The 26,469-nt window shown below is 44.1% G+C and overlaps 1 protein-coding gene across 3 annotated transcripts in view; it reads right to left on the minus strand.

The window, feature by feature from the left end:
- Kdm3 (Lysine demethylase 3) overlaps positions 1 to 26,469 on the minus strand; it is a 165,990-nt gene that overhangs the window by 13,253 nt on the left and 126,268 nt on the right. For all 3 annotated transcript variants that reach the window (XM_043415470.1, XM_043415469.1, XM_043415468.1), the window contains one exon: positions 3,725 to 3,875. In XM_043415470.1, coding sequence (XP_043271405.1) covers positions 3,725 to 3,875 — 151 coding nt within the window. The remainder of the gene's footprint in view (positions 1 to 3,724; positions 3,876 to 26,469) is intronic.

A 26,469-nucleotide genomic window follows, 5' to 3' on the forward strand; every position in this document is an offset into this window, starting at 1 on the left:
CAACGTTAATCAGTGTTTTTCAAGTATTGGAACGAAATTTAATAGAATTTATTTGCCATCGGTGTCGAGAAGTAATTTCGGTCGAATGTTCCACGAGTTTTCATCGAGCTTCGAGTATTTTCATCCGTTTTTCCATCAGCCTTAGGGGGTTGAGCGGAAATAAATATTTGTGTAGAATAATAATTTATTGACGAATAAATATCAATGCCATTTCTCTTAAGATCATTTTGAATTATCCAATTCCGTATTGAAATTTTTTCGCACAACGAGAGCACAAATGTGGGAAAAAAAAATATGGATAACAAATAGAATTCGTCATAACGTTATTGTGTAAAAAAACGTGCGATTATTCACGAATATATTCTATATTATAAATGGTATCTTATCAGCAGAGAATTCGAGACCTGCTGATTATATTTTAACACATGTATATGCGAACTCGAGACGGAAGATTTTTAATGCTGGAAGCAAATAGCAGATGACGATAAGAAAAAATCGAAAATGATATAAAAAAGGGGAAGGGAGAGTGGAAACAGGAGGCGATTCATAAAACGTATGACACTAAGACATACAGCGAGTATCGCATTTTTATTTATACGAACATGTGCACAGCTGTTTAGTTCGAGCTCACGACTGACTTACTTCGAGATTAATCAATGACTTTTGTTCTCTTTTTCGTGTTTACACAGAAGAGAGTTTCGTGGAGCCTCGCCTCATCTTGTTCATTCTCACGTTATAAATCGAAGAATAATTCATTTATTTGGCAATCAATATTTTTCAATAAATCATCATATTAGCTTCGAGAGATTTATATTTTTCATTTTTAAAAATCATTTCTCGAGAAATATGAAAAATTTCGTCGAGAAAATCGAGCTTGGAGACCGATTTTATTTCGTTTTCCTCGCGATAATTCGCTTGGAAGGACGTTCACCATACCAAAACTTTACTGGATAGAAAAAACAACAAAACTTGTGAAAAAATAATATAACAAATGCAAAATTTCAGACCGAGCATGCGGCACGTTATTTCCAAGTGAAGTTACATTTTTAAAATCCCATTCGCTTCGATCACGATCGTAATAAATCTTCAAGACGGATATGCGAGTTTATGCACGCGAGGTTTAAAGCACGAGGGAAGAGCGTTTTAAATGAGAGCTCGAAGCAGGGGCGAGGAGGGGACGAACGGAAGAGGAGAAATAGCGTTACACTCTCGACGTCGCTCGTTAATCCATTCATCGGGCCCATATACGTAAAATAATAAGAGATTGTGGGTACGTTGCGAGGATCGTACAAGACCTCATCAAAAAAGGGCAGGATGAGTTATCGCATGGGATAATTATTAAAGCTTATTGCTGGTCGCTTTCTTATGCAACCGTACGATGATGATAATAATGATAATAACAGCGTGGAAGGGAGTGCGGTAATGAAGGTGAATTTCCTTTTCGCGCTCGCGTCGGAGGTGAACTCTCTCGAGGAAGAGAGCGAAAGAGAGAACAAAATGTACAAACGCTGTGAGCTACTGCTAATTAACTTTGCCTCTTGGAATCCGGCGATGATATTGCCGGGAAAAGGAGAGAGAGAGAGAGAGAGAGGGAGCAAAAAAAAAGAAGAAACGAGGGTAAAAATGTCTCTCTTTTTCTTTACGAATCCGGGGAACGGGAGAATTGATATCGAGCATTAATTCGAACGAGTTTTACGTCTGTTGGAAGTGAATTTGATTGGTTCGACACTCATCCGGTGCTGGATGGTATGAGATAATATTTCGTTCCGAAATGTCAAACGGTGGAACGTTGATTACTTGTAATATGTGAAGAGTGAAATGGTTAAGGGGAGGGGGCCAAGAGAGAAAAGGAATAATAAGAGATGAGCAGAACTCGGCAATCCGTTTGGCAAAAGTTTTCTAGGATTCCTTGCAAAATACGAAAGTTTTCAAAGTCGGTTTAACGTTCTCCAGGTCCGTCCAACTTTGATGAGACTAAACTTTTCGACTGCTATTACTTTTACTCAGAGTCTGAGTGGCGTTGTATACACAAGAAAATGCCTATATATTTATGTAGGAAATCCGAGTTCTCGTCAAACTACGAGGCGAAACTTTAACCGAAGAATTTCGAGGCTCAAACGAAGCAGAGTTTTTCGAGAGTCTGAGATTGACTTTCGATAAATCCGGTCTCGTCAGAACCAACGGAATAAGCTTCAGGCTGTTTATTCTTTTTTGTTTTCAGGAGCGACGTCACCCCGAGTCCCGATCGATGCGAGCAGCTTTAAGGCTCTTTAAGAATTCCGATAAATGCCTCCCTCCTTCCGTCAGTCACTTTGTCGGAGGCCATTGTCACGTAATCTCGGCATTTTTACAAACAAACAAAAAAAGAAAAAAGAACAAATGGCGAAGCAAATTAAAAATGAGACGATTGTTATTATTATCCCACGAGCTTACAAATCCGTCTATTGTTGTGTGCCAAACGCTTAGAGTGCATAATTAATGAGAAAATGTGGAAAAACCGTATGGAGGAAGAAAGAGAAGCAAAAGAAAAAAAAAAAAAAAAGAAATTGAACGGGCAGCCAAGAATTACTGCGAACACGCTACTTTGCAATGCAAATTTTTTGCAAGGCCCTCGAGATTACGTTACCTCGAGAGCCCAGCAATGCGGCGTCGAGCCCTCTCCTCAGTTTCATTTTCTTCCATCGGTTCAACCGTTGAAACCATCATTTTCTCGTTATAATATTCCAAAAACTCCAAGAATTTCATTAAAACCATATTTTTTTTTTTTTTTTTTTTTTCATTTTCAAGAGGTCGATAACCATGAGACGAAAAATAGGCATAGACATTTTTTCAAACTCCAACGTCGAGGAATTAAAAAACGAAAAAAAAAAACCAAAAATTAATTGAGAGAACGGAATCTTCGTCTAAAAATCCAAACGAGGGAGTCGAAGCAACGGTTGTTTGAGAAAAAAAGTGCGAGAAAAAGGAAAGAGAGAAAAACGGTAAAGGTTTGGATGAAAAAGAAAACAGAAGAGTGGGAAAAGGGCGAAGCAGCGGGTACGCGAAGGGGCTGTTTGTCCGTAGGCTGATTCCGGGTGCGGGGAAAAGAGCCGCGTTTGCCGAATTCTTTCGAGTTTCGTGCGCTAAGCCCGAGAACATGCGTGTGTGCGAAGACACGTGCACGTATAGGATTGGAAGGACAGATGTTTGGAAGTCTCGCAAAAAGAGGGGAGCGTTGAGGGACAGGTTCGGAGGATTGACTTCCTGCATACGTATGCGTACGGAATTTTTCGTTAAACGGAGGATGAGGAGAGAAGAGAGGCGAGAGAAGACGTTGATGAGGGCCTTTTTCTCTCTTTCTCTGGCCAGAAGAGAAAAAAGGAAGGGGCGAGTTTTGTGGGCTAAGAGGAAAGGCAGGTGTGCTGGAATGCATTCGCGTTTCCGTCTTTTGACGTTCCACTCACTTTTATCCTCGGTTTTAAAATGTTTCTCTCGCTTTTCGTCGACTGTACATCAACTCTATAAAAATGGGTCGAAGCTTAGCTCGAGAATGAGGAAATATCGATCGCGACTTCCGCTCGGGATGCGGAACGAAATCGAACGAAGTTTCGAACAATTTGAAGCTCGTAAAGAAGCACAAATAGTCAGTCAGAGGAAAGCGAAACGTGCGCGGATGCGCGTCAGGGAATGAAATGCGTTGAGATATTCGACAAGTAAATAAAATAGGCAATAAGCCCAGACTCACCTTTTGCTCGGCAAGCCTCAAGGACACCTCGAAGTGCTTGTGTACAGCTTGCTCAGCGAGCCTCTGCTTCTCGAGCCTCTCTCGTTCCATTCTAGCCTCGTAATCCCGTTCCCGTTTCTCTTGTTCCCTAACTTCCACCTCGCGACGTTCCCTGCAACAGGCGAAATAAAAGAGGGAACAAAAATTAGCGCCGACGTCGGACGGTCAGAAATAATAATAACTGGTGGAGGCAAAGCTTTTAGCAACTAAATCATAACTCGTATAACGATGCGCAAAAAATGTCGGTTAGTCGCAGCTTGTAATTGACGTTTTCGCAAATTATTTCGTTTTGTTTTATTTTTCATCTCGTTTTTCATTAAAAATTCATCGCGTTAACGAGTTAGCGATTTCACGGACGTCCTCTGAATACAACATATAATCGCTCAAACTTTCGTCGCTAGGGAGAAGTCTCGGTTGGGGAGCTCCGCTTATTCGCGCAAAGAGTCAACTTCCGGGCGAGGAGAGTATCAAGGGGAAGAAGAGCTTCGACTCGCGAAACTTTCAAGGACACAAAACCGGCGCTCTCTTTCAGTGGCGGCGCCAACAAAACTTTCCCGTACACACGCGCACTAAACGAGATCTCTCGTTATTTTATCGACAAGTCGAAATCGAATTTGGGGACTTTGCGTTTAGGCAAAATAACGAAGCAAAGGTTGTAGCAACTTTTTCAACGCTCCGATCATAAAATTCCAATCACTCTTTGGATGAGCAACGAAATTGATTTTAAAAAATGTTGATCGATAAATATTGATCGCCGCCGTTATATTTTGACAATCACGAAGCAAATAATGCTCGCGTTACCGGAAGAATCTAAGAATTTCTAGCCGTCGGGGGGCGCCCAATGCTTATGCGCGTAACGATGAATTATTAGCAACCGTTTGTCGTCAAATTATCGTCGCATTTGATGTAATTTTTCGAGGAAAAAAGCCACATCAGTTTAAAAGAATAAGCATTTTTGACAAAGTTCATGGTTACAGGAATTATTTCTATTAGTTTATGCGGGATTGTTTTCGATCGCTTTTTAGAGATCAATTGTTGCAAGACGAATTGGCAACAACGTAAATAATGACCCGTGATAATAACGACGCGAAGTTTGCAACGTTGGAATCCAACGAATTTGGGGGAAAAAACATTTGTAATTCACAAATTTCTTATTTCACGAAATCACTAGAGAAATCGCTAGAGAACAAAATTGGAGAATTATTAAAATTGTTGGAGAGCTTTTTTTACATCATTTCGTTGGACTCCAACATTGCAAACTTCAACATGATTGATAATATGCTCGGGTTAGCAACGGTGTTGCATAGACGCACACCCCGTTTCTAACCTCAAAATCCAAGAGTCTGTTTCTCGACCGCATGAACATCGGTCCGGGAAAAAAATGTCCGTCTACGCTGTAACCATGATTCCGAGGCCTACATATTGTGTGCTCAATTTTCGGAAAACTTCGCCATTTTAATGATCAATAACTTTGAATCGGTACTGTAAATGATAATTTTCAAGGCACCAAAAGTTAGTCCAATTTCCATTTAAGCGTGCCCGTTTATTCAACTCCGTGGCACAGTTTTCTCGGCATATAAATATATCATATAATATACTAAAAAATGTTGGGAATATTCCGATAAAGATAATGCGATGAGCACACCAAATGCTGCAACTTTGCAATTTTTTTTCTAAATAACTGCGCTGTGGATCGTTTTGAAATTTGGCAGGTTCATTAGTAAAGGGGGTCGTGAAAATTCGCAAAAAATGTCATCCCAGTGACATCGTCCCGACCCCGCAAAACGAGCTTAAATTCCAACAAACGTCAGGAAAGAGAAAGAAGAAAAACAAATGGTTCAAGTCCGAGGTAAATTTAATGAAGAAATTGTTGGCCGTGACGATTATTCGTTTTTAGCCAAGCAAGTTTAAAATAGTCGACTCGGAATCGCAGCCCCACGAAAGAGCGTGTGTACGAAGAGAATGAAGATTTGAGGCATAATAACGATAGCGGTGAAGCTCGCATGTACACGTATATATACCGTGATAATGAATACGACGTGCTTGTTTTGCAGATTCCTCGAACGCGAATCATATACACACGTACATAGATTGTGCCTGACTATAAGTTCTTTTATGTAGACATATACACATAAAAACGTACACATCTCGCAAATAAATGCATTAAGGCGTACGAGCGTGGGGTTGAGGGAGTCAAAAGTATGCGAATGTATTATATCTATACCGTTGAATATAGCATAATCGTATAAATAAACGCACGAGCTCGGTGCGAGTACGCTGTTTATTTTTTATCTCTTTTATTTTTAATCCAAGGCTCGCCAAGAGGAGTCTTGGCATTCTCAGCGATTCATTGTAAGACGATTAACGATGTACAGGCCGTTACTAAATAAACTCGAGTTCCTCGTGTGGGATTATCGTAGAGTGGGAAACATCGAAAAGTGAGCTTGGAGTAAAAAAAGTTGTGCCAACTTTGCTAATCGGTACTCTGCGATTTTTTTCGGGCCTCGCGATCGTACCAGCGAATTTTTGGAGCGAGGGACAACCGAGCGATTCGCGGTGACTTTTGAGACGTTACACGGACGTCGTTCTCTTCGTGTCGCTGCGCATATCCGACAGAGACGACCAGCAAGGATTTTCTTCATGAATATTGCGGCGAGCTTATGGATTCTATGGAAATTACTCGCGCACACGAGAGAGCGAGTAACAATTAATCTTTTTCTTTCTCCTCCGAGCTCCGCACGCACAAGGTACCACTTGCGCGCTGGTCGCGCTCGTGTGCGTGAGAGAAAAAGAGCGAGAAGGGGGAGGAGGAGAGAGGAGCAAGGCGAGGAATGGGAATCAAGTTGTTTCCAAGGAACGTGTATCATCGTGAATTTTTTCGCGTGGCATCACCAGGCAGCGCTCGAGGAATGAGCATTCGATAACGGCCGAATGCTTGCGCAATTCCTTTTACGCGCTGCTACGTGATTCTCTCTCGCGCTGGCTTTTGCTTCACATTCGACTCGAGATCGGCTATTTTCCCATATTTTCGAAAAGCAAAGTCGTTTTTTTTTCTTATTTTCATTTTCGAGAAGAAAATTCGATGACGAATGAATAATTCATTCGTCGATGTCCGTGAACGCAGAGAAAAGGGCGGCGTTTAATAAGGTTTCCAAATGAAACGACAAACTTCTTTTTCTTTCTACGGCGATGAGAAAAGAAAAGAGGGAGAAAAATTTCAGGGGAGGCGGCGCACTGGAAGAGCGAGCAGAAACGCCTGCGAGAGAAAAAAAAAAAAACTTCGAAGAAACCTGATTTCATAAACGAAGCACGACGTCTCTCGTTCGGGGAAGCAAAAAAAGGGTTACACGATCGCTGAAACGAGATGAGAATTTTCCGGCTAGTTATTCAGGAATAAACTCTCGGCTCGTGGGAATTTCCATCGAGTTAATTCATATTTATATTAACCTCCGTAAATGGAGATTTCCATTTTTCAGTATCGAAGTCATTAATACGAATGAGAAATGAATGAATCCGAATCGCATAACCGCCGTTTGAGTAGAAACGTTATTATTATTATTATTATTATTATTAATTTTCGACACATCGAGCATCAACAGCCGAGGACCATAAATAGGAAATGCTTTAAGCTCCAGATGGCCAAAGTTTGAAAGCGCGAAATGACTGAAATAACAAAAATCGAGAATTTCTATTAGAAAACGGATTACCGGAGGTCGTAAAGCACTTTTCAGGCGTTCAACATTCAGAGGGCCATTAAAGCGCTCGTCTAACCGTCTCTAATGCTCGGGCGCGTTACGAGCCTAGTATTTTGAGGATACAAATAAATGACGACCTGAATGAATTTAATAGCGGACACAATGATGATGATAATGACGAAAAAACACAGAGACACGGACGTACACATAGCGATAATGGTAATAACGATAATGGAGCTAGTGGCTCCTTTTCTATTCCATAATTCGAAGCAGCGATGGTGCATTCTATTTATAGTTGCGTGTATGCGAGAGTTAATCGTCGCTGACGAGCTATTTCGTTTACAGTTCGTTTATATCTGTCTTGCTCCCCTCCCTCTCTCGTTCTTTTTCTCTGTCTAACGTTCGATCACCCGGGAGAGCGAAGGTCGATTGTGTCAGTGTCTCGAGCCCCGATCGACTCCGAATCAACATCATTGTTTATTCCACTTGATTAAATTAATAGCGAATCGTTTATAAAAATGAGTATGCGAGCTGAGGAATTGGCTTTCTTATCAAGCGTGATTGGAATCTCGAGAATGAATCGATCCGAGGATTATTATAGAATTTGAAAAGCGTCGGTGATCGAGGGCTCGTCCGACGTGATTTAAGGGGAAGGGAGGCACGTCTCGAAAGGAGCGAGCGTTAAACATTTCGTAACGACAGAGAGAAGCGGCTTTGAGAAGATGACGAGGAATAAAATGAAGGAAATTTGAGTGATTCGTTCGTTGACGCGGCAGCCGTAAGAGCAAACAGGCAGAAATGTAAAAGCGCGATAACTCGTCGATCACGAGATCGTGTAAACGGCGGATAAATAAATCATTAATAAACGAGCCTCGTGGAGCCGGAGGGAGAGAGAAAAATTCGTGTCTCGCTGAACGTGCGTAATAATAAGTCGGCAATCGGTGAGATCGAAGCTGAGGCGTCATGCGGAGCGAACAGAATGGAAGGAACCTTTCTCTTTAATGGGGAATTTCGAAGCGAGCTCTCGCGGCGTGGAAGGGAAGCTTTAAGCGCGAGGGAGACGAGCTCCGGTCCCCTTCCGCGACTGCACAACGCACGTACACGGTGAAAGAGAGCGAGAGAGAGAGGGATTCGAAACGCAACCGGCTGGTGCGATGGCGAGGTTAGATACAGTCAAGTGCCGGCGGGTCTCGGCCGCGCGCACGCTCCAAAACCTGTCCCTCTTTTAACGTGCCCCGGCGCGCAACAACGCTCTCGAACGGGCGCGCAGAACGGGTTACGAATGAGAGAAATAGCTTCGTCGAGGGCAAACTATATACGAGTATGTATATACGGACAAGAGAACACATAAAAACACACGCGAAGCACGAGGGAGGAAGCATGGAACTCGATTCTCAGTTCTCCCCGTGCCGCACCTCTCGCGCTCTTACCACCCTCCCACTGTGCGAGTCCATAAAACCTCGCAAACCTGATCCGAAAAATCCGCTCCCCCCCCCCACTACCCCCCTCAATCGGAGCTCTCGATCCCAAGGGATCGCGGGACGCGGAGAGGGAGAGAAAGAGCGAGAAATACCGGACAAACGAGAAATTCTGCGTTCTCGAGACCGCCATCACCAAAAAAGGCCTTACGCGCATCTCCGCGCGTCTTTCACTTGTTTCTTTGCCCCCCCCGACTCCCTCCTGGCTCACCTCGAGAGAATTGTATCAACTCGTCTTTATTCACTGGTCAACTTTGCGAATAGAACATCGATCCTCGTTCCTTTTATTCGCCGAGAGTATTCAATTTATTTTCCTTCTCAGCCTGCTCTCGAGTGACCCAGAATCGACGCGCTTATGCTCAACCGCGAGTTCCCCCCCAATTATTTGCGTAAATAGAAATACGCGACGAAATCCCAAGTGGATATACAGGAACAATGCAATACCTGGAATCAAGCTCATTGAAGAGTCTCGTATAGACGAGCAGCAAGTGACTCATCAATATTTAATCGATTCTGCGGCTCAGTCGTGTTTCAGCCATTACCAAATACCTCGATTGTGCGATATTCTCTGTATACTATTTTTTCCTTCCTCCTCTGCCTCTCTCTCTCTGTGGCCTCGTTTGACGTGAGGTAACCGCGAGCTGCATTTAACGCGCTTCGCACATTGTACTTCCGTGTAATTCATTGGTCGTAGAGACGATTCAAAATAGTGGGAAGTAAAAAAGTTATAAAAAAAAAACGTTTTTTTCGCACGCTTAGTAAATTGTGGACGAATACGAATGGACAGTCGAGAGCACAACGACGCTGAAGTTTGCAACGTTCCAGTCCAACGAGTTCAACAAAAAAAAAACAATTGTAATTAACTAATTTTTTATTCCACGAAATCATTGGTGCAGGTTGGCACAACGACGCTGAAGTTTCCAACGTTGGAGTCCAACGAAATGAACGAAAAAAACGTTTTTAATTCACCAATTTTTTATTTCACGAATCGTTGGTGCAGCTTGAAAACTACGAATCACAAATTTGGCAGGGAACAGAACTGTAGAATTACTGAAATTGTTGGAGACTTTTTTTCACATAATTTCGTTTTACTCCAACGTTGCAAACGTAACAGAGTACGAGGCTCAAAAGATCGTGGATAAATTTTGTTCCCAGTCTCATTGAATAACGAGAGGAAGAAACATTGACGAAGACGAACGATCGAGAGCGATGAAGCAAGAAAATTAGAGGTGATTTTTAGCTGCGTTTTCTAAATGTGAAACGAGGCTGAAAACAATGACCCCGTAGAAAAAGCGTGACCGAGGTCTTTTGAGTAATGGTATTCCGATGGTATCACGAGTTCTGCGGGAGCGCGAGGAAACGAGAGGAAAGAGGGGAGAAGAAGAGGAGATTAGGAGAATGTTGGACTGGCTGCTCGGTGCGGGGCTGGGACAATCGATAAATCCAGGCGGGTAGACCAGCCATAAAATAAAGGTCGAACCCCTCTGCTGCGCGTGTTGTTGGAGGGTGGCGAACGAGAAGAGCCGGTTCAACGAAGAGAGAGAGAGGCCAGAAAATGGCATTAAAAAAAGAAAGAATGAGGCGAAGGAAAGAGAAAGAGCGAAAGAGGAAAAGGGAAGAAAAAAGCAGGAACGTCTAGTGATATCGGGTTGATCGATGAGTTTGGCCGAGCTCGAGCGGCTTCGTTCCACACACTCTTGGGGGATGTCTGAATGGATATATAACCCCCCCCCCCCTCCCCTCCGGCCTATCCCTTCTCCACCTCTGCCCTTCGCTCTTTTCAAATGGAATGAAACGCGAATCCGTATAATGGCCTTCGGTCCGTTCTCCCCCGGCGGCTCATCCCTTCTCTTTTCAACTCGACAAACCTCACGAGCGTAATCGTTCGTGAATCGTGAAGAAAACACTTTTTTTGTCTCTCTCTCTCTCTCTCTCTTTTCCTTCTTTCAATTCCATTTCATCCGAGACGAGAAAATTAAAAGTCATATTGACAGATCCTTTTTTCCGATTCTATGAAAAATGAAAATGTTTTAAATTCTGTGATGCAACATTTTACGAGCTTCTCCCTTCTACGACTCCGAGGAGACAATTTTTTCGAAAATATCTATCCTCTTGAACTTCGATGACGCTGAAGTTTCCAACGTTGGAGTCCAACGAAATGGTCTAATAAAACTCTCAAATAATTTCAGTAAATCTCCAACATTGTTCCCTGCCGAATTTCCAATTCGTCATATTTCAAGCCACATCAATAATTCGTGAAATAAAAAAATAATGAATTATAAATCTTTTTTTTGTTCATTTCGTTGAACTCCAACGTTGCACACTTCAACGTCGTTGAGCGTCGCAATAGAAAATTTGGATCTGACAAAATTTGGGAGAATTTTCAAACTATAACCGGGGCGTTTCGCTCATCAAAATATATTATCAAGTATTTTGGCGCGAAAATAAATAAAAAATGGAAGCTGGTGTGTCTACGCCTCGCGAAAAATTCAAAAAAAGAAGAAAATGAAATAAAACAAGAAGTTTCAATGACTATAGGAGCTGAACCGGACCGGCAAATATCACTTATCGACGACGCTGAAGTTTGCGACGTTGGAGTCGAACGAAATGAACGAAAAAAAGATTTTCCATATTCACCAATTTTTTATTCCACGAATCATTGGCGTAGGTTGAAAAACTACGAGTTGAAAATTCGCAGGGAACAAAATTGGAGATTTACTGGAATTATTCGAGAGTTTCTTCAGAACATTTCGTTGGACTCCAACGCTGCAAACTTCAGCGTCATCACTTATTTTTGAAACTACCATTATCCTAAATATTTATAATAACCAATGCTGTATTTACGCGGTGCATACTAAATTTAGGCCACGTCTCCCATGTCGGATCCCAATCCATTCGACGATTGTTTTTAAAAAATACATTATTACGATAAATATTGCAAGTTTCGTGGATGAGAAAGCAAGAAGAACGCATTGGGAGTTGGAAAAAACATTGAAAGTGGAGAAAACGAAATGCGAAGGAATCGAGAATCCAACGAAATAAAAAATGTCTACGATGTGCTCGTTTTATTCCGCGTTTGTTTACGATAACGAGGACGACGCTGAAGTTTGCAACGTTCGAATCCAAACGACGCTGAAGTTTGCAACGTTGGACTTCAACGAAATGAACGAAAAAAAGATTTATAATTCATTATTTTTTTATTTCACGAATTATTGATGTGGCTTGAAAAATTACGAATTGGAAATTCGGCAGGGAACAAGATTGGAGATTTACTGGAATTATTTGAGAGTTTTTTTAGATCATTTCGTTGGACTCCAACGTTGGAAACTTCAGCGTCATGAATCCAACGAAACGAACGAAAAAAACATTTGTAATTCACCAATTTTTTATTTCACGAAGTATCGGTGCAGGTTGAAAAACTTTAAACTCTGCAGATTCAGCAGGAAACGAAATTGCAGAATTACTGGAATTATTGGAGGGTTTTTTTTACATCATTTCGTTGGACTCCAACGTTGCAAACTTCAGCGTCATTAATGAGGTTATCGAACCCACGAGCGATGTACGCCCGCGGTAAATGTGCGCGTAGATAAAAGATCTAGGTGCGGAGGAACGCGCGCGGCACAGAGAACGGGGAGGCTTCTGCGCGCGGATCGTACAAAGATTCGCGAGGAAGTTGGATAACGAAAAATTCGTGAAAAATGAGAAAAAAAAATGTCAGAAAAAGTTGGACCTGCGCGACGAGAAAAACATCCTCCGACGGCTGTGATCGACAGTTGTGTGGACTTCCGGGATTCGCGGAGCGCTACACGCTAAATTCACGAGTCCGAGAATCGGATGACGCAAGCAGTCGTCGTTCAGTTTGGACGACATTTACGAGACCAATTGAGCATTATATAGCACATTAACATATAGATGCACGAGGCCGAGAGAACTCGCGAGTGTACAATAATTTAAGTGTGCGCGAGAGCGTGGTATATTTATTCGTAACGGGCCGAAGAAGTCAAGGGAAAATCCTAACGACTCGTGCTGGGGATGAGAGAGAACGAGGGGGGGAGCGAAACGAGAGAGAGAATATTTATCGCGAATATTTATAGTCGAGGAGAAAAATTAGAGGAAGAGAGATGAAAAGCGAATTGAAGATGAATAAAAAGAAATAAACGTTGGAGGAAGAATGTGAGATTTTTCGGGTGACTTGTGTACAGATTTTTTTTGCATTTTTCCTCGAGACTCGAGCGCGTTCTTGGATCCTAAGCTGCTTCGAGTCTCATTTCCACCTCTCTTCCTCTATCTCCCATTCGCGAATGGCGGCTCTCTCTATTTCCGTAAACACGCGCAGTTGGCTCGGAGCCAAAGTGCGAGTCACACGTACAAACGCCGAGGAATATACGTGTACAAGAGGAGCTCGCATGAAAATTTAGCCAGTCGATTGGCGTCTTCGTCTTTCTCATCGAGGATTGTTTTTTGTCCTCGGGTTCTGGCCGCTTCGAGCTTTCGGGGACCGGCTCATCGACCTCGAGAGTATCTCCTCCCTCGTGAGAATGAGATTTCCAAAGACTCTGTAATTTATCAAATGGATCGATGCCTTTGAAGATGTCTCTTCATTATTAATATGAGCATTGAAAAAGTTGGTCTCCGCGTGAGAACACGCGAGAGTGAATTCTCGAGAGAATTCGTGTCACAGACAAAGTTACGTGGAACTTGCGATGACGTTTCAACGATTTTCACGCGTGGCTGCTCACGAGAGTTACGAAGTTTCCTCGATCTTGGCGTATACGTCGCGACGAGGACTGACAGTTAAAGATAGGGGAGTGGGCGGGGCTCGAGTGAAGCGGTGCGGGGGACCTCGACGAACGGACCAATAGACAGTCCGTGGAGACTTGTCGCGACGGAAATAGCAGAGGAAAGAGAGAGAGAGAGAGAGCGCGATAACGCGATGAATGTGAATTTGTTTCGTTGGTCTTCGACCTCACGTCTTTCGTCCTTCTCTCTCTCTCTCTCGCGAAGCGCAGCGTTTCTCGACTCTTCACGAGTAGAAAACGTATATTCATCATTTGTTTGAAAATTCAATCGCGTATCTGCTCGTGTTACGAATCAACTATTTTTCCTGCTCCGCTCTTCATTCTCCGCGTTTTCTCGCTCGAGAATAATAATCCCGAGCCAAATGGGCGCTCGGCCAAGGAGCTCGGAAAATTCGAGCGATGAGCAGACGCCCCGCCGAGTTGGGAATTTCGCACGAGCAAACGAGAAGGTACTCGCGCGTGGAAAATAAGAGCACCACACGTTTCAATGGCTTTTCAAGAGTGTGCGAGAGCACGAAGTTATCTCCGATCCAGCAGAAACTCTCTCCCGTCAAGCGCAAATTTTTAATTGACACTTATCCCCGGGAAATGTTGAAACAACCGAGGGCGCAATAGGGCCAAAAAATGTTTGCCACACGGGTCGTGGGTACCGAAGAAAGCGTTTCAAGGTCACTGCTCAAAGGCGGATCGCACGATCGGGCTGATCCTCGTATTTTTCGTCCTCGATTTCAGATCCACGAGCTTCGATGATTCAAGCTCGTTCGTCAAAAAGGGAAAAAAAAGTGGGCGGATTCGGGCCGGCGAACGAGCACTGATGAAGCTCAATTTGCTCAACCGCGATAAACTACAATTTTCCATTTCTTCCAATTCCAGCTTTGAGAGCTTCTCTCAGGCAGATCGGAATAACAAACACGATGTAGCAATAAACGTCGAATAATGTATAGAGCCGTGCGCTAGTCTCTACGTATAAACACGATTTCCTTTTCTAGCAAGTTGCTTTTTTAGTGCCTCAGACGCGTGACACATGTTAATGGGGTTGGCCGAGTGCTCGTTCTCTCTCTCTCTCTCTCTCGCTTTTTCTTCTCACTGCGTGTCTTTTTCTCTCTCGACGTTGATTGCGCAAGTGTCGACAGATGGACGAGTGGTTGAGTATAAGCGTATGCGATCGTCGTCATCGTTGACTCGTTTCAGATGAGCGAAAGAGAGATGAAGAGCATCGCAAGGGGGGGGGGGGATGGACGAGGATCTATTGACCTAGATCGTGGCCCCGCTCGATCGCCATTTACTTTATGCATTTTCTCCTCTGATACGTGAGACTCTTGGTGGTTCGATATGCAAAATATTGAAACGTCGATTGAGTAAAAGGACGTACGACTCGAGATCGGAATAATCGGCAACAATGTTGGTCTTTGCTGTGGGGGAAAATCGATGTTTTTCTTCCAATTATCGCTTCATTGACGAATAAGTGAATTTGACGCGCGATATTGATGGGAAAAAGGGAAAAAAATCTGTAAAATGAGGAGGAAAGCTCGAAATCTTTGATTCGTTTACGATGTCACGAGAGGTATTAAAAAATCGTTTTTGAATCGATTGAAAGATCAGTGAAAAACATGGGCCGCGTGTAATCTCTCTCCTGTGCGCTGTTCCGTACGACGCTGAAGTTTCCAACGTTGGAGTCCAACGAAATGAACGAATAAAACGTTTTTAATTCACCAATTTTTTATTTCACCGTTGGTGCAGCTTGAAAAACAACGAATCGCAAATGTGGCAGGGAACAAAATAGGAGAACTACTGGAATTATTGTAGAGTTTTTTTCGATCATTTCGTTGGGCTCCAACGTTGAAAACTTCAGCGTCATCTGTTCCGTCTCGTATTTCTTTATCGCATCGAGCTCGATACTCCAGCGGAGAGAGACGGACAGACGCACATTTATTGAGTCAGCTTATCTCTCTCGCTTTGTCTTTTTCTTGCTCAGTCATCGACGTGACTCATGCTTAAAGACGACCTTGATGAGTGTTCGATTCGATGCGTTGGAGCGACGGAATTCGTCCAGACATTTCCGCCACCGATAATTCCACATTTTCCATAAACGTTTACCATTTATTCCGATTATTCATAGATTTCGTGTCAACGATTATGATTACGAAGCAGGCAGATTTATGCGAAAAAAATGTCAAGAATCTTTTCCGAATCCTTCGAATCGAGCGATTTTCCTCAATTTATACACTCAACGGAGCAAACCTCGCGAAAAAAAAAATTATTCAACACAAGAGGAATCAAAGAAACGTATCGGAAGGTCCGTGACCTTGGATGGCCTTGGCCGATGCAGGGAAACACCACATCGATGAAAATAAAACGAAATTTCTCTTCTCTTTTTTTCTTTACTTCCCTCAAGCGTTTTAACTCGATCCGAGCGTACGTTTATTGTGAACGGAAAGGCAAAGATTCCTCCTCCCCGAAAGAGGACAGGTACGAAATGTCTTCGTTCATTTGCGATGCCCAAGGGCAAGGAATATTTCTCCGAAAGTATAAGAAAAACCTTTTGAAACGTTAGAAAGGTCGAGACCGGTTAAATATCTGACAATAGAAGTCTGGGGAGGGGGCAAAAGAATAGCATTCACCGTATCAATTTAAACCTCGAAATTCCTTTACCTGAGTCAGTTTATATCTGGGAACGTGGACCGAGCCATTAGACTTTTTCCCCCACTCCTCATTTTCCTACTCTATTTGCGTGCCTGTCCCTTCAAACGACCTCACCGGAGTCAAAAGAGGCGCCTGATTAACCGCTTTGTTGCACCCCCCCCCCCCCCCTCTCTCATTTCTCTCTTCAAACGTCTTTGCTACTGTAGTTATTGTCGTATATTACGAGAAAATTCCGAGGTACTCTGCAGCGAGACGAAAGACAACGGTCTTCTCGCTCGCTCTTTCCCCCCGGTTAATTCGATATTAAAATGAATACAATGAAACACATTTTCCAAGCTGCTGCAGCTCATTATTTTCCAGGAAGTCGACGATTTTCGGTGGAATTTTTCGGAACGAGGAAATTTCAAGCGACGAAGACGAATAACGTGCACCCGTTACGATGGAATTATTAAAAAAGAAGGATTTGACGTTGTTCCGACGAAAATATGAAATTTTCATGTTTTTTTTTTCGCGTCGGTATTATTGAACGAGTCGTCGTTCCCGAGTAATCGACGTTGCGAGTAAAACTCGCGTACGGAGACAATTGATCTCGAGTTTCAAGCGAATGGCGATAACCGGTTTCGATAATAATAATTAAACGAAAAAATAGAGATCGTCGCTCGTCGATACGTTTGTTTGTAAACACGCGAGGTGTGAAAAAAGAAATAAAAATAATGGAGAGCACGGGAACACGGAGGAAGAGAGGAGACAACGAGAATGTATAATTGGTTGGAAAACGAAAGGCGAGACTATAATTCAGCGAGTAATTAGCCACGGTGGGCAGAGTCACTTGTGCTCACGCACTTCGTTTGGCTTCGATGCTCGTGCAAACACCGTACATTATGTGATACTTCCAAGTGTATTCGGAGCTCGGAACGTTTAAATTTCTTCGTTATATTCGCACGAAGTAATCGATTCGACGTTTGCCGCTTCGTTTATATTCTTCGGAACGAAGAAAACGTGTAAAGGAATAATGGCAAGAAAATCAAAGTGCAATAGCGAGGAGGGAAAAACTTACTCGACCGTGAGCGAAGTGGTCGAATCGTTGATAGAATCCGTGTGCAGAGAGTCATTATTTTGATTGATATAGTACTGATGTCTATTGTGCGGATGAGGATAAACGCGACGATTGTTAGAATTGGGATTATTCTGTGACGTTGAATCGGTGGGCATCAAATTATACGGTTGATAGAGTAGCTGCTGCTGCTGCTGTTGAGGTTGTTGAGCCGCGGCTGCGGCTGCGGCGGCGGCGGCAGCAGCGGAGACAGACGAAGGAGTTTGGCTCGTAATACCAACGACGCCGGCGGCGAGCGAAGCGATACTGGTTAGACCGACGTTACCCCCACCAGGAGCGGTGGTGGCAGCAGCGATAGCGGCGCTGCCGGGAGCCTCGTTGTTCGACATAAGGGCTTGATGATTCTGTACCTGCGAATGCGTGTGGGTATTACCCTGGGCGGCGGTTTGCGGACTCGCCGGAAGTACCGCCATTGCCGTAGCGCCTCCTAATACCGGTGGCATTCTTCCGTTGAACGGATCGTTCTTTTCACTTGGCTCAAATCACCCACGAACATAATTCTTCTCAAAGATTTCGTTAAATCCTCATAACGAAGCATCATTTGTTACGATTATTATATTGTTTTAAGAGACTGCGTTACGTTCGCACTCGAAGCGAATGCGAGACGGAACGCGAATGCATTGCGCGATGGTAAAGATACGTGCGAAGATGTTAAGAGTCCAGGGACGTCTGACGCTCCGATAGACTCGCGATTGGCGCTGGCCCGTGCGCGCTCAGTGTGCGAAACGAGGAGTGGGGCGCCGGAGAATACCGAGTATCAACGAAGCCTCTTGACGAGAGCGCGTTACCTGCCGCCGAGCTTCGCGATCGAGGAACAATGGTGATTCCACTCCTTCTCTCTCTTCTCGCGCGTGCACTCGCTCGCTCGTGAACTCGTTTCTTCGGGGCAACGCACACACTTTCTTCTCTTGCACTTCTCCCTTTATCCTTCTCGCCTTTGCGCCGCTACTTCCTTCTCTCTCTTTCTCTCGATGTACGATTCTCTGGTTTCGCTACCGTCTTATATTCGCGGGCCAATGACCCCCGGCGGCTTTGATTCCTCGTACACGTTTTTCTTCTCTCTTTTCTCTTTCTGGGTATATTTCAATTTTCGTGTTTACGATTCGCCTCGGAGGAAAACACTGTCGCACATCACTCAACTCGCTTACACTCCTTCTTCTGCCCCTTTTTTTCCTTTCGCGCCGATCACAAGTTTTCCTCTTTTTTTTCTTTCTCTCTCTCCCTCTATCTTCTCACCGAGTAACGGACCTTGGCTCGTCGGCTGCGCTGCGCGACGAAGCGCCTCTCTCTCTGTTCCGTGTCCCTCGATCGACGAACATACACAACGAACAATGAACAGCGGAAGAATCTCTCTTTCACCACCCACGATACGATGCTACTCTCCTGGCTTTTGCGTTCCCAATCCCCCTCTCACTTCTCACTTTTTACTTCCCTCTCTCGCTCTCTCTCTCTCTCTCGTTCACACGCGTTATTCTCTCGACAGAAGATAGAAGGGAGAGAGAGAAAGAGAAAAGGCAAGGGCGTCGCGACGATCGATCGTTATGCCCGCTTTACGCTCTCGCACCACGAATCTAATCTTCACCTCTCGCTCTCCCTCTCCCGCGATTCACAATAAAAATAAATAACTCACTTGGCAACTCCACTAAAGTGCACACTCTCCTCCACTTTGTGTACTTATGGAGAAGAAAAAAACAACTTCAATAAATATATATATATGCGCAAATGTATAGCACGAAACTTTCCACGGACCTCCGAGAAAAGAGATAATCCTTTGTCTCTCTCGCTCTCGCGCCCGACTCGTATTATATCCTTGGTTTAATCCTCGATTGTGTTAAATAACGGGAGCGAGGTCACGCGCGCGCTCGACGCGGCGACGAACGAGAGAACGCTCGAGATCTCTTTTTAGCGAGTTTTACGGGCCCACATGCGTACGTACGCGAAACACGCGCGCACTTTGAGGATTCGCACAGCGTCACACGAAGAATGCACTTACATTTCCATGACACAGACTCCTTATCTCGCGTTCCGAAGAGCCGGATAACGAACAGAAAAACAATTTGAATCACAAACTTCTCGAGGATTCACCGAGATCACACTTTTCTTGCAAAATCCCAAAGACGATCGTAGACCGTGCCACAAAGTTGAGATGATATTATACAAAAGAGCTCACTGCAAAAGCGTGTAATCACTGGGCGCGAACGAGCGTGGGCAGCGAGGAACAAAAGACCTTGGATTTTGAAACTCCCCCTCGACGAAGAGAAGGGGGCAGAGTGCAATTATTTCTGGATTCGCGAAGATCGATACCGATGTCGAGGAAACTCGAAATAAATGAATCTTCATTAACGAAGGTGTAGCTCTGACAGCCTGTGGGAAAATTAGGAAGAAAGTTTAGCGGAGAGCCAAGTTTATTTTCTCATTTTCTCGAACTTGAGCACCAGTTTTATTCTCGGATATATTATTAATCCTCGTATTCGTAAATTCTCCACGTTAAACCTTGTCCCCGCGACGAACATTTGATTTTACAACGAAATTATAGAGCCGCGTATTAATTAATCCGTTTGGTTGGCTTTTAATAGTTTCACTGCCAAACTAACTATTGGATTATCAAAAAGTTATTATAATCGTGGGGGGGAAAGATGTAGAAGTAGAAGAAGAAGAAGGCAGGACAAAAAACGGCACTCTTGAGACGCGTATCGTAGCGCGGTAACCAAGCCGCATCGAAGGCCGCTACTCTACTGCCGCACCGAGGGAGAATACGACCCCCACCATAGCGGGCCGCACGTTCGAGAGAGACTTGGCCGCTTGCCTCCTTCTCTCTCCCTCCCGCGGTGTAACGTTCCCTCAAGCGGCCCCGGCCGCCCCTCGCGCTCCTTTCGCTTCGCTAGCGCGTTGCTTGGCTCGTAGCTTTTCCCCCACTCCGCGCGTCCCGCCTGCCCTAGCGACGTAGACTGCGAGCCAGTGCTCCGCTCAGTTCTCCCTCGGTCGGTCTTTGTCGACGGTCCTTCTTTCTCTTTCTCTCCCTTCTCGCTTCGTCTTTGTTTCTCTTGTGAGAGAAATACGGACACAGTAGCGGGCTAAGCGCGCTCCTCGGTCCCTCTTTCTCTTTCTCTCTTCCGCTCCGGCGTGTCCTGGACGAGGCGAGCGAGGCACCTCCACCCGAGAAAGGCCCGTAAACCGCAGCAGCAACAGCAGCAGCATCGGCGTCGTAGCTTCGTCGAACACGCTCTCGCATACGGAAAGAGCGAGCGAGAGAGAGATTCGTAGTCGTCGTGTATGCGCGCCATGACCGGCTTCTCGCTTTCCCCTTATCCTTCCCCCCACCACAAGCTCCTTTTCTATCTTTCTCAAATCTGCCATGACTCTCTAAGCGTATACCGATGTATACGTATATAGCGAAGCCTGTGTTCATTCGCCGCCGCCGCTGCCGCCGTCGTCGTCGTTTCTCGCGCTCCTACGCACCTTACATTCGCGCAAACTCTCTTTCTCTCTTCCTTCACTCGTTTTGCCAAGGCTTCGTCTCTCTCCCTCTCGTTCCCCAACGATCCGACAGTTCCTCTCGCGCGCAGTTATACTTCTGCTAGTTGCTTCGTGACCGAACGCGACCGACACACACACACAGAGCTCGGCCAACTCGAGCACGACTCGTGCAACCGCGAAAAAACAAAACAGAGAAAAAGAAAATAAATGACACACGAGCAGCACCAAGAAAATCAACAGCCTGCGTTCACGCACATTTAGTACCCTCCCGGCCCGCCGGCGTCCCTCGCTCTTCCCCAGACTACAAAATGTAGTCGCAAAAGCCATGCGCTTTTGCTCTCTCGCTCACTCATCGATTCAAGCATCTGCACATATGCTCGAAACGTCTACAATGCCGGAGTACCGCAGTTTTGTTCGATCTTCCTGTACTCGTGCAGTACACAGCGGAAGAACATGGGATCGTGCCCAGCCAGAGAGGGAAGGAGATAACGAACGGTCACGACGTATACCTCGACATACGGGCATACGTACGAACTCATGGTCGAGAGGGAGCGCACCTCTTTACGATACTTGTACAAATATGAGCGCGCGAGTATGTGTGCGTGTCCGTTGAACAGCCGGAGTTGATTTCTCGTTCGGTAAATACCTGCGAGAGAGATTAGAGAGAATGCACTGCTCTCCGGATCGGAGGCATTGCTTGTGAGCTGAATATGTAAATAAAGTGATTCTTGACTGAGTACACAAATTTGCGATAATAATCGTCCGTGTGTTCATCCGGATGATACGGATATATGCGTTTTCTTTCTCTTTTTTCTTTCCCTTTTTTCGTCATCTATACGGAAATTAATAAATTTACAAACTCGCGAGAAATCCCGTCGTCGAAGAGCGAGAGGCTCGCGTTACGTTGTAACCAGCGATATGTCCTTCCCTCTCTCGTCCTTGTATCAAAGTTTCCACACTTGCGTAATGCAAATTATACGCAGGCGAGCACACTGGCAGCAGCGGCGACAGCAGGGGCAAGAAAATTTAATCAACTTTTTCCACGCTCGAGCTATCGTGATGGATGCGACACTCGTTTATTCGATCATTTTTCTTTAGTTATTGATTACGAATCGTGCATTTTAGATAGCACGATTTATCCTATTTTATATTTCTCATTAAATGCGAATAGAAAAATGCCTTTTCTTTACGTCGCGCTGTGGACATTGCTGTAGAAAAACTCTTGAACCCACACCAATGATTTCGTGGAATAAAAAATGAGTCAACAACAATTGTTTTTTCGTTAAATTCGTTGGACACCAACGTTGCAAATTTCAGCCTCGCAGATTCGTGCGAATGGAAACTCATACGGTCCCTTTCTCGTCGTTTTTTTCTCTCCTCATTTTTATTGTTTCCTATGTTTGGAACGAGACCGATGGAAGAATTGAAATAAAATCGTGGTATGAATAGAATGCCTCGTTTATTACGGACTCGAATGGCAAAGCGTTTGGCACACAGAGCCTCTATAGCGAGCAGGTTAAAACCTGGTTATTATCCGGATGACTAATAGAACCCTATCTCTCTCCCTCTCGCTCTCGCTATCTCTCTTTCTAGCCTATTCAGCAAACGTGTTTGCTTTCCGAGCCGATAACTCGCTCTCGAGGTTAGTCACTCCAACATTCGCGAAGACTCCTTCGTCGTCGGAATTTATGTAGAACATAACAATTTTCGTAATCCGATACACGCATATATATATATATGAACGTGTAACGTATATGCGCTTTCATTGTATGCCGGAATACACGGAGTTTCTTATATATACTGAAATAACGAAATTCACCATTGTGTAACCGGAGCGATATTGTGAATTTATTAGTGACAGACACGTCTGTGAATCACACGACGCTGTTAACGAGGCTATTTACGTTTGAAAAGACTTCGATAACTTAATCATTTTTCGCTCGATCGTTTCTATATGCGTGCATCGTTAGATTTTCTTCGTGATAGTCGAACCGAAAAACAGCAGATCAAGTGGCTACGAAAATATCGATAAAGTTCATCGCCACGGTTCTTCGTCTTTTTCAATTCGATATTCTTATCTGTCCAGTTGGTAAACAAACGTGAATAATATTCGAAAATAGGGGAAAGTTACAACTGGGACGAGACCATGCACGAACGGAAGGAGGATTCTTGTTCATTTTTTTTTTTTCGAGAAATTTCGCGAGTACGGTGGTCGCCACGGAGATACGTACTACTCGAGAGCCAAGGCCATGACATGAGGAACGTATAATATACATAACGGACACGGCAACCAGCCGCACATATCTCCTTCCTTTTCTCCACATTTTACTCCTTTTTTGCTTCTTTATCGCTCGCTCGCTCTCTCTCTCTCTGACTCTCTTTCTTTTTCTTTCGCCCTTCTCTTATTCATCATTCGGCTCGTTCCCTCGTTCGTTATATCTCTCGTACAGTATTTATGTAACCGCTCAACGTGTATTTATGCTAATTGCGTATAAATAGCCCGCGTGCTGATGCCTGACTCGTTCGAACATATATGCCATCAATTTTCTTTTATCCCTCGCTCTCTCGCTCCCGCTCGCGTTATCTCCGTCTCCCGATCTATTTGCACTGCGAGTGAGGCCTATCTACATCCAAATTCCAATCGTATCGAGCGAGATTCAAGAATATGAGCAATCTCATGAATAACATACGTGTCACTGGCAACAAGCTTCTGGCAATGTGACATTGCGACAAATAGCTTCAGTCAACGGCTCAGGGGACCGAAAGACACCGACGTGGTCATCGATCCGCTCGCGTTTCCTTGCTTTTTCTCCGCTCAAACTTTCCAATGAAAAACTTGCGGAACATTTTTTCTCCGCGTTCCACATTTAAAGACCATTTTTTATCCCGCCTTGCTTGATTTTGCCTGCGTCAAGAGGTCTCGCAGCGATTAGTTGAAAATCGCTCGAAGCATTTCACGGCTCGGAAGAGCAGCCAAACATCCGAGACTTCTCTCGCAAACACTCAAGGACGTAGGTCTTTCTTTGTGTCAGCTCGAGCCGGACTATCGACTCGGCGAAATGTTGAAAACATAAACGGATTCGTACACACGTTTCTCCCTATCACATGTATACACCAATATACGCGCGTATTACATAGCTCAAACCCGAAAGTGCTAACACCGAGTCGGGAACGTGGGTGCGCATACGGAAACGCGCCAGGGGTCGTGACGGAGCGAGCTAGGAAATGGCGAGACTCCTGTTTGTCCCGTATCGATTGGCGTCGCACAAACCCCGCACTGTTTGCATATACGGACATCCCATGTGTATATACTTCCATACAAAATGTCTTTATTCAATCCCCTAACATATGATTTCTCACTAAAATACCTTTCCCCGCATGAATACACTTATTTCCTATTAATTGCAGTTTCGGCTTCGATATTCCAAACTTTACTGTCGCCGCTGTTGAAATGAGGCTGGGTGCAAAATAATTCGAGTCGACGCACGTGTTCTTTCATTTGGTTGTGCGCGATAGAAGTTTTTTTTATTGACGAATTGTATGAAAAATTCTGTGTGTCTGAGTAGTTTTTAGTTGCACAATAGTAACGAATGCTTTTATAGTTTTTCGATACGATTTTCAGAGCACTTTTTCACCTTTACTTTCGCCTTGCTTAACGATCCGCGATAGTCTCTCGCGTGCAACTTTAAAATCTTGACTTTAGCTTTACTTGAAAAACACCAGAGAGAGCATGCTGGTCGCGCTCGTTGCTCCCCCTCCCATTCCAGGGGAGCTAAATTACATTGCTGCCAACAGCGACAAACAAACACTCTGTTTGACCAAAGCATCCGATTTTAGACGTTGTTATCATCCGCTTCTGAAGCGAATATCAACTGTTCGAATAGTCATGAAGCTACACATTCGATTTTGATTATCAACATTGTGGTAATAATTCATTCCAGTAGAAGCACACCGATTTTCATTTGGATCTACATCCTGCTGTGGACATCGTTCGAAAATTATAGTTCAACCTCCAAAATGGACGACATGAATTTTGAACAAATAACACATTTTTCGATTCCTTTAATTCAGTTAAAAAATACGCCATTTTTGGATGGAATTTATGTGAAATATAGGAAAATGGGAGAATGTTAAACGACCTCGAATTTTGCACACGTTTTTGTTTTTGAGTATGGAAAGATGGGGCCCTGTGTGAGTGGAGTTATTTCCTGTGCGTAGGATATTCCAAGTTTGGAAATTATTTACTAAAAAATGGCTCAATTAAATGGATTAAAAATTGGAGAGGCTATAGAAAATATATATCCAAAAATGTATTCTCAGAGTTTCATTTTCAGTATCGCCATTTTTCTCAAACTGATGTTCCTCCTTAATATTCAAGATTTCGAAATTTTATTCGACGAAACGATACGAAAATGGTACGAGCTTGTTATTTCAGTTTTTTTTTCCAAGTATTTTCCAACGATTTTGAAGTAAAATGTGGAAAAAGAAGCTTGGGAATGTGTGCGTGTGTGTTTCAGGTCAATTGTTTCAGCAGTTTTCTTTCGTGGCACTGTACGAATTCATTCGTCCGGAAGAGCAAATTCATTTTCGTCTGTTATTTTAGGCCACCCCGTATATTTGACCCTTTGGTTTTGAATCGTGGCCCCGTTGCTTCGTCCCGGCGAGGGGAAAAATCGGGACGTGCAAAAGCACAACGAAGGGTGAGGGGGAGAGGGAGAGAGTAAAATTGGAGATTGTACGAATAGCGCGTACATTTAATCTAGAGAATGAACGTCAAAGATAAAAAAGGATTGATAAATCGATGGCACAATGGCAGAGAGAGAGAGAGAGAGAGAGTGAAGAGACTAGACGAATTTTCACGGATCCCTTGAAACGGGAGGTTCGCGTCGTTTTTCATTGAGCCTGCTGCTTTCGAGCCCGGTGTATCGCGTGACTGATGAAAAGAGGAAAGAAGAAAAAGGGAAAATTGCGAGCGTTATAAAAAGTGTAATAAATGTGTCAAAAGGTAAATTTTATTACGTTTCATTGTAACGTATCGTAAAAGAGCCCTTGAGCGGTGATGAAACGAGTTTTCCTCAATGAAACGCGTTATTGCTTTGTTCAACTCGAGTCTCGAAAAGGTCATTGAATGGCAGCCCGCTCACGCACGCGAGGGAAAAGAGCTAGCTCGGAGGGTTGTTCAATTAATGTAACAAAATTCCTCATTATTTTGACTGAACGAAGGAAACAACGAAAAATTGTATAAAGACGATGCGAGGTGAAGAAATGGGGGAGCGAAAACGCGATTGAAAATTCGTGGGCGTGCGTTTCGAAAATTGCATCGTGCATTTGTTATTGTCGGTGAGGCGCGTTGCTATTATTAGCCCAGCAAATTTAATGCGGTTTATTCGGGGAGGAATTTAAGTATCATTGTCAATTTTATTTATAAACGAAGAGAGGGAGAGGCGGCGGTACAGGTTTGAGGGAAGGGGGAGAGTTTAAAAGTGCGACGAAACGATAG

The sequence above is a fragment of the Venturia canescens genome, chromosome 3 (genome assembly GCF_019457755.1).
Source record: "Venturia canescens isolate UGA chromosome 3, ASM1945775v1, whole genome shotgun sequence".
Lineage (NCBI taxonomy): Eukaryota > Metazoa > Arthropoda > Insecta > Hymenoptera > Ichneumonidae > Venturia > Venturia canescens.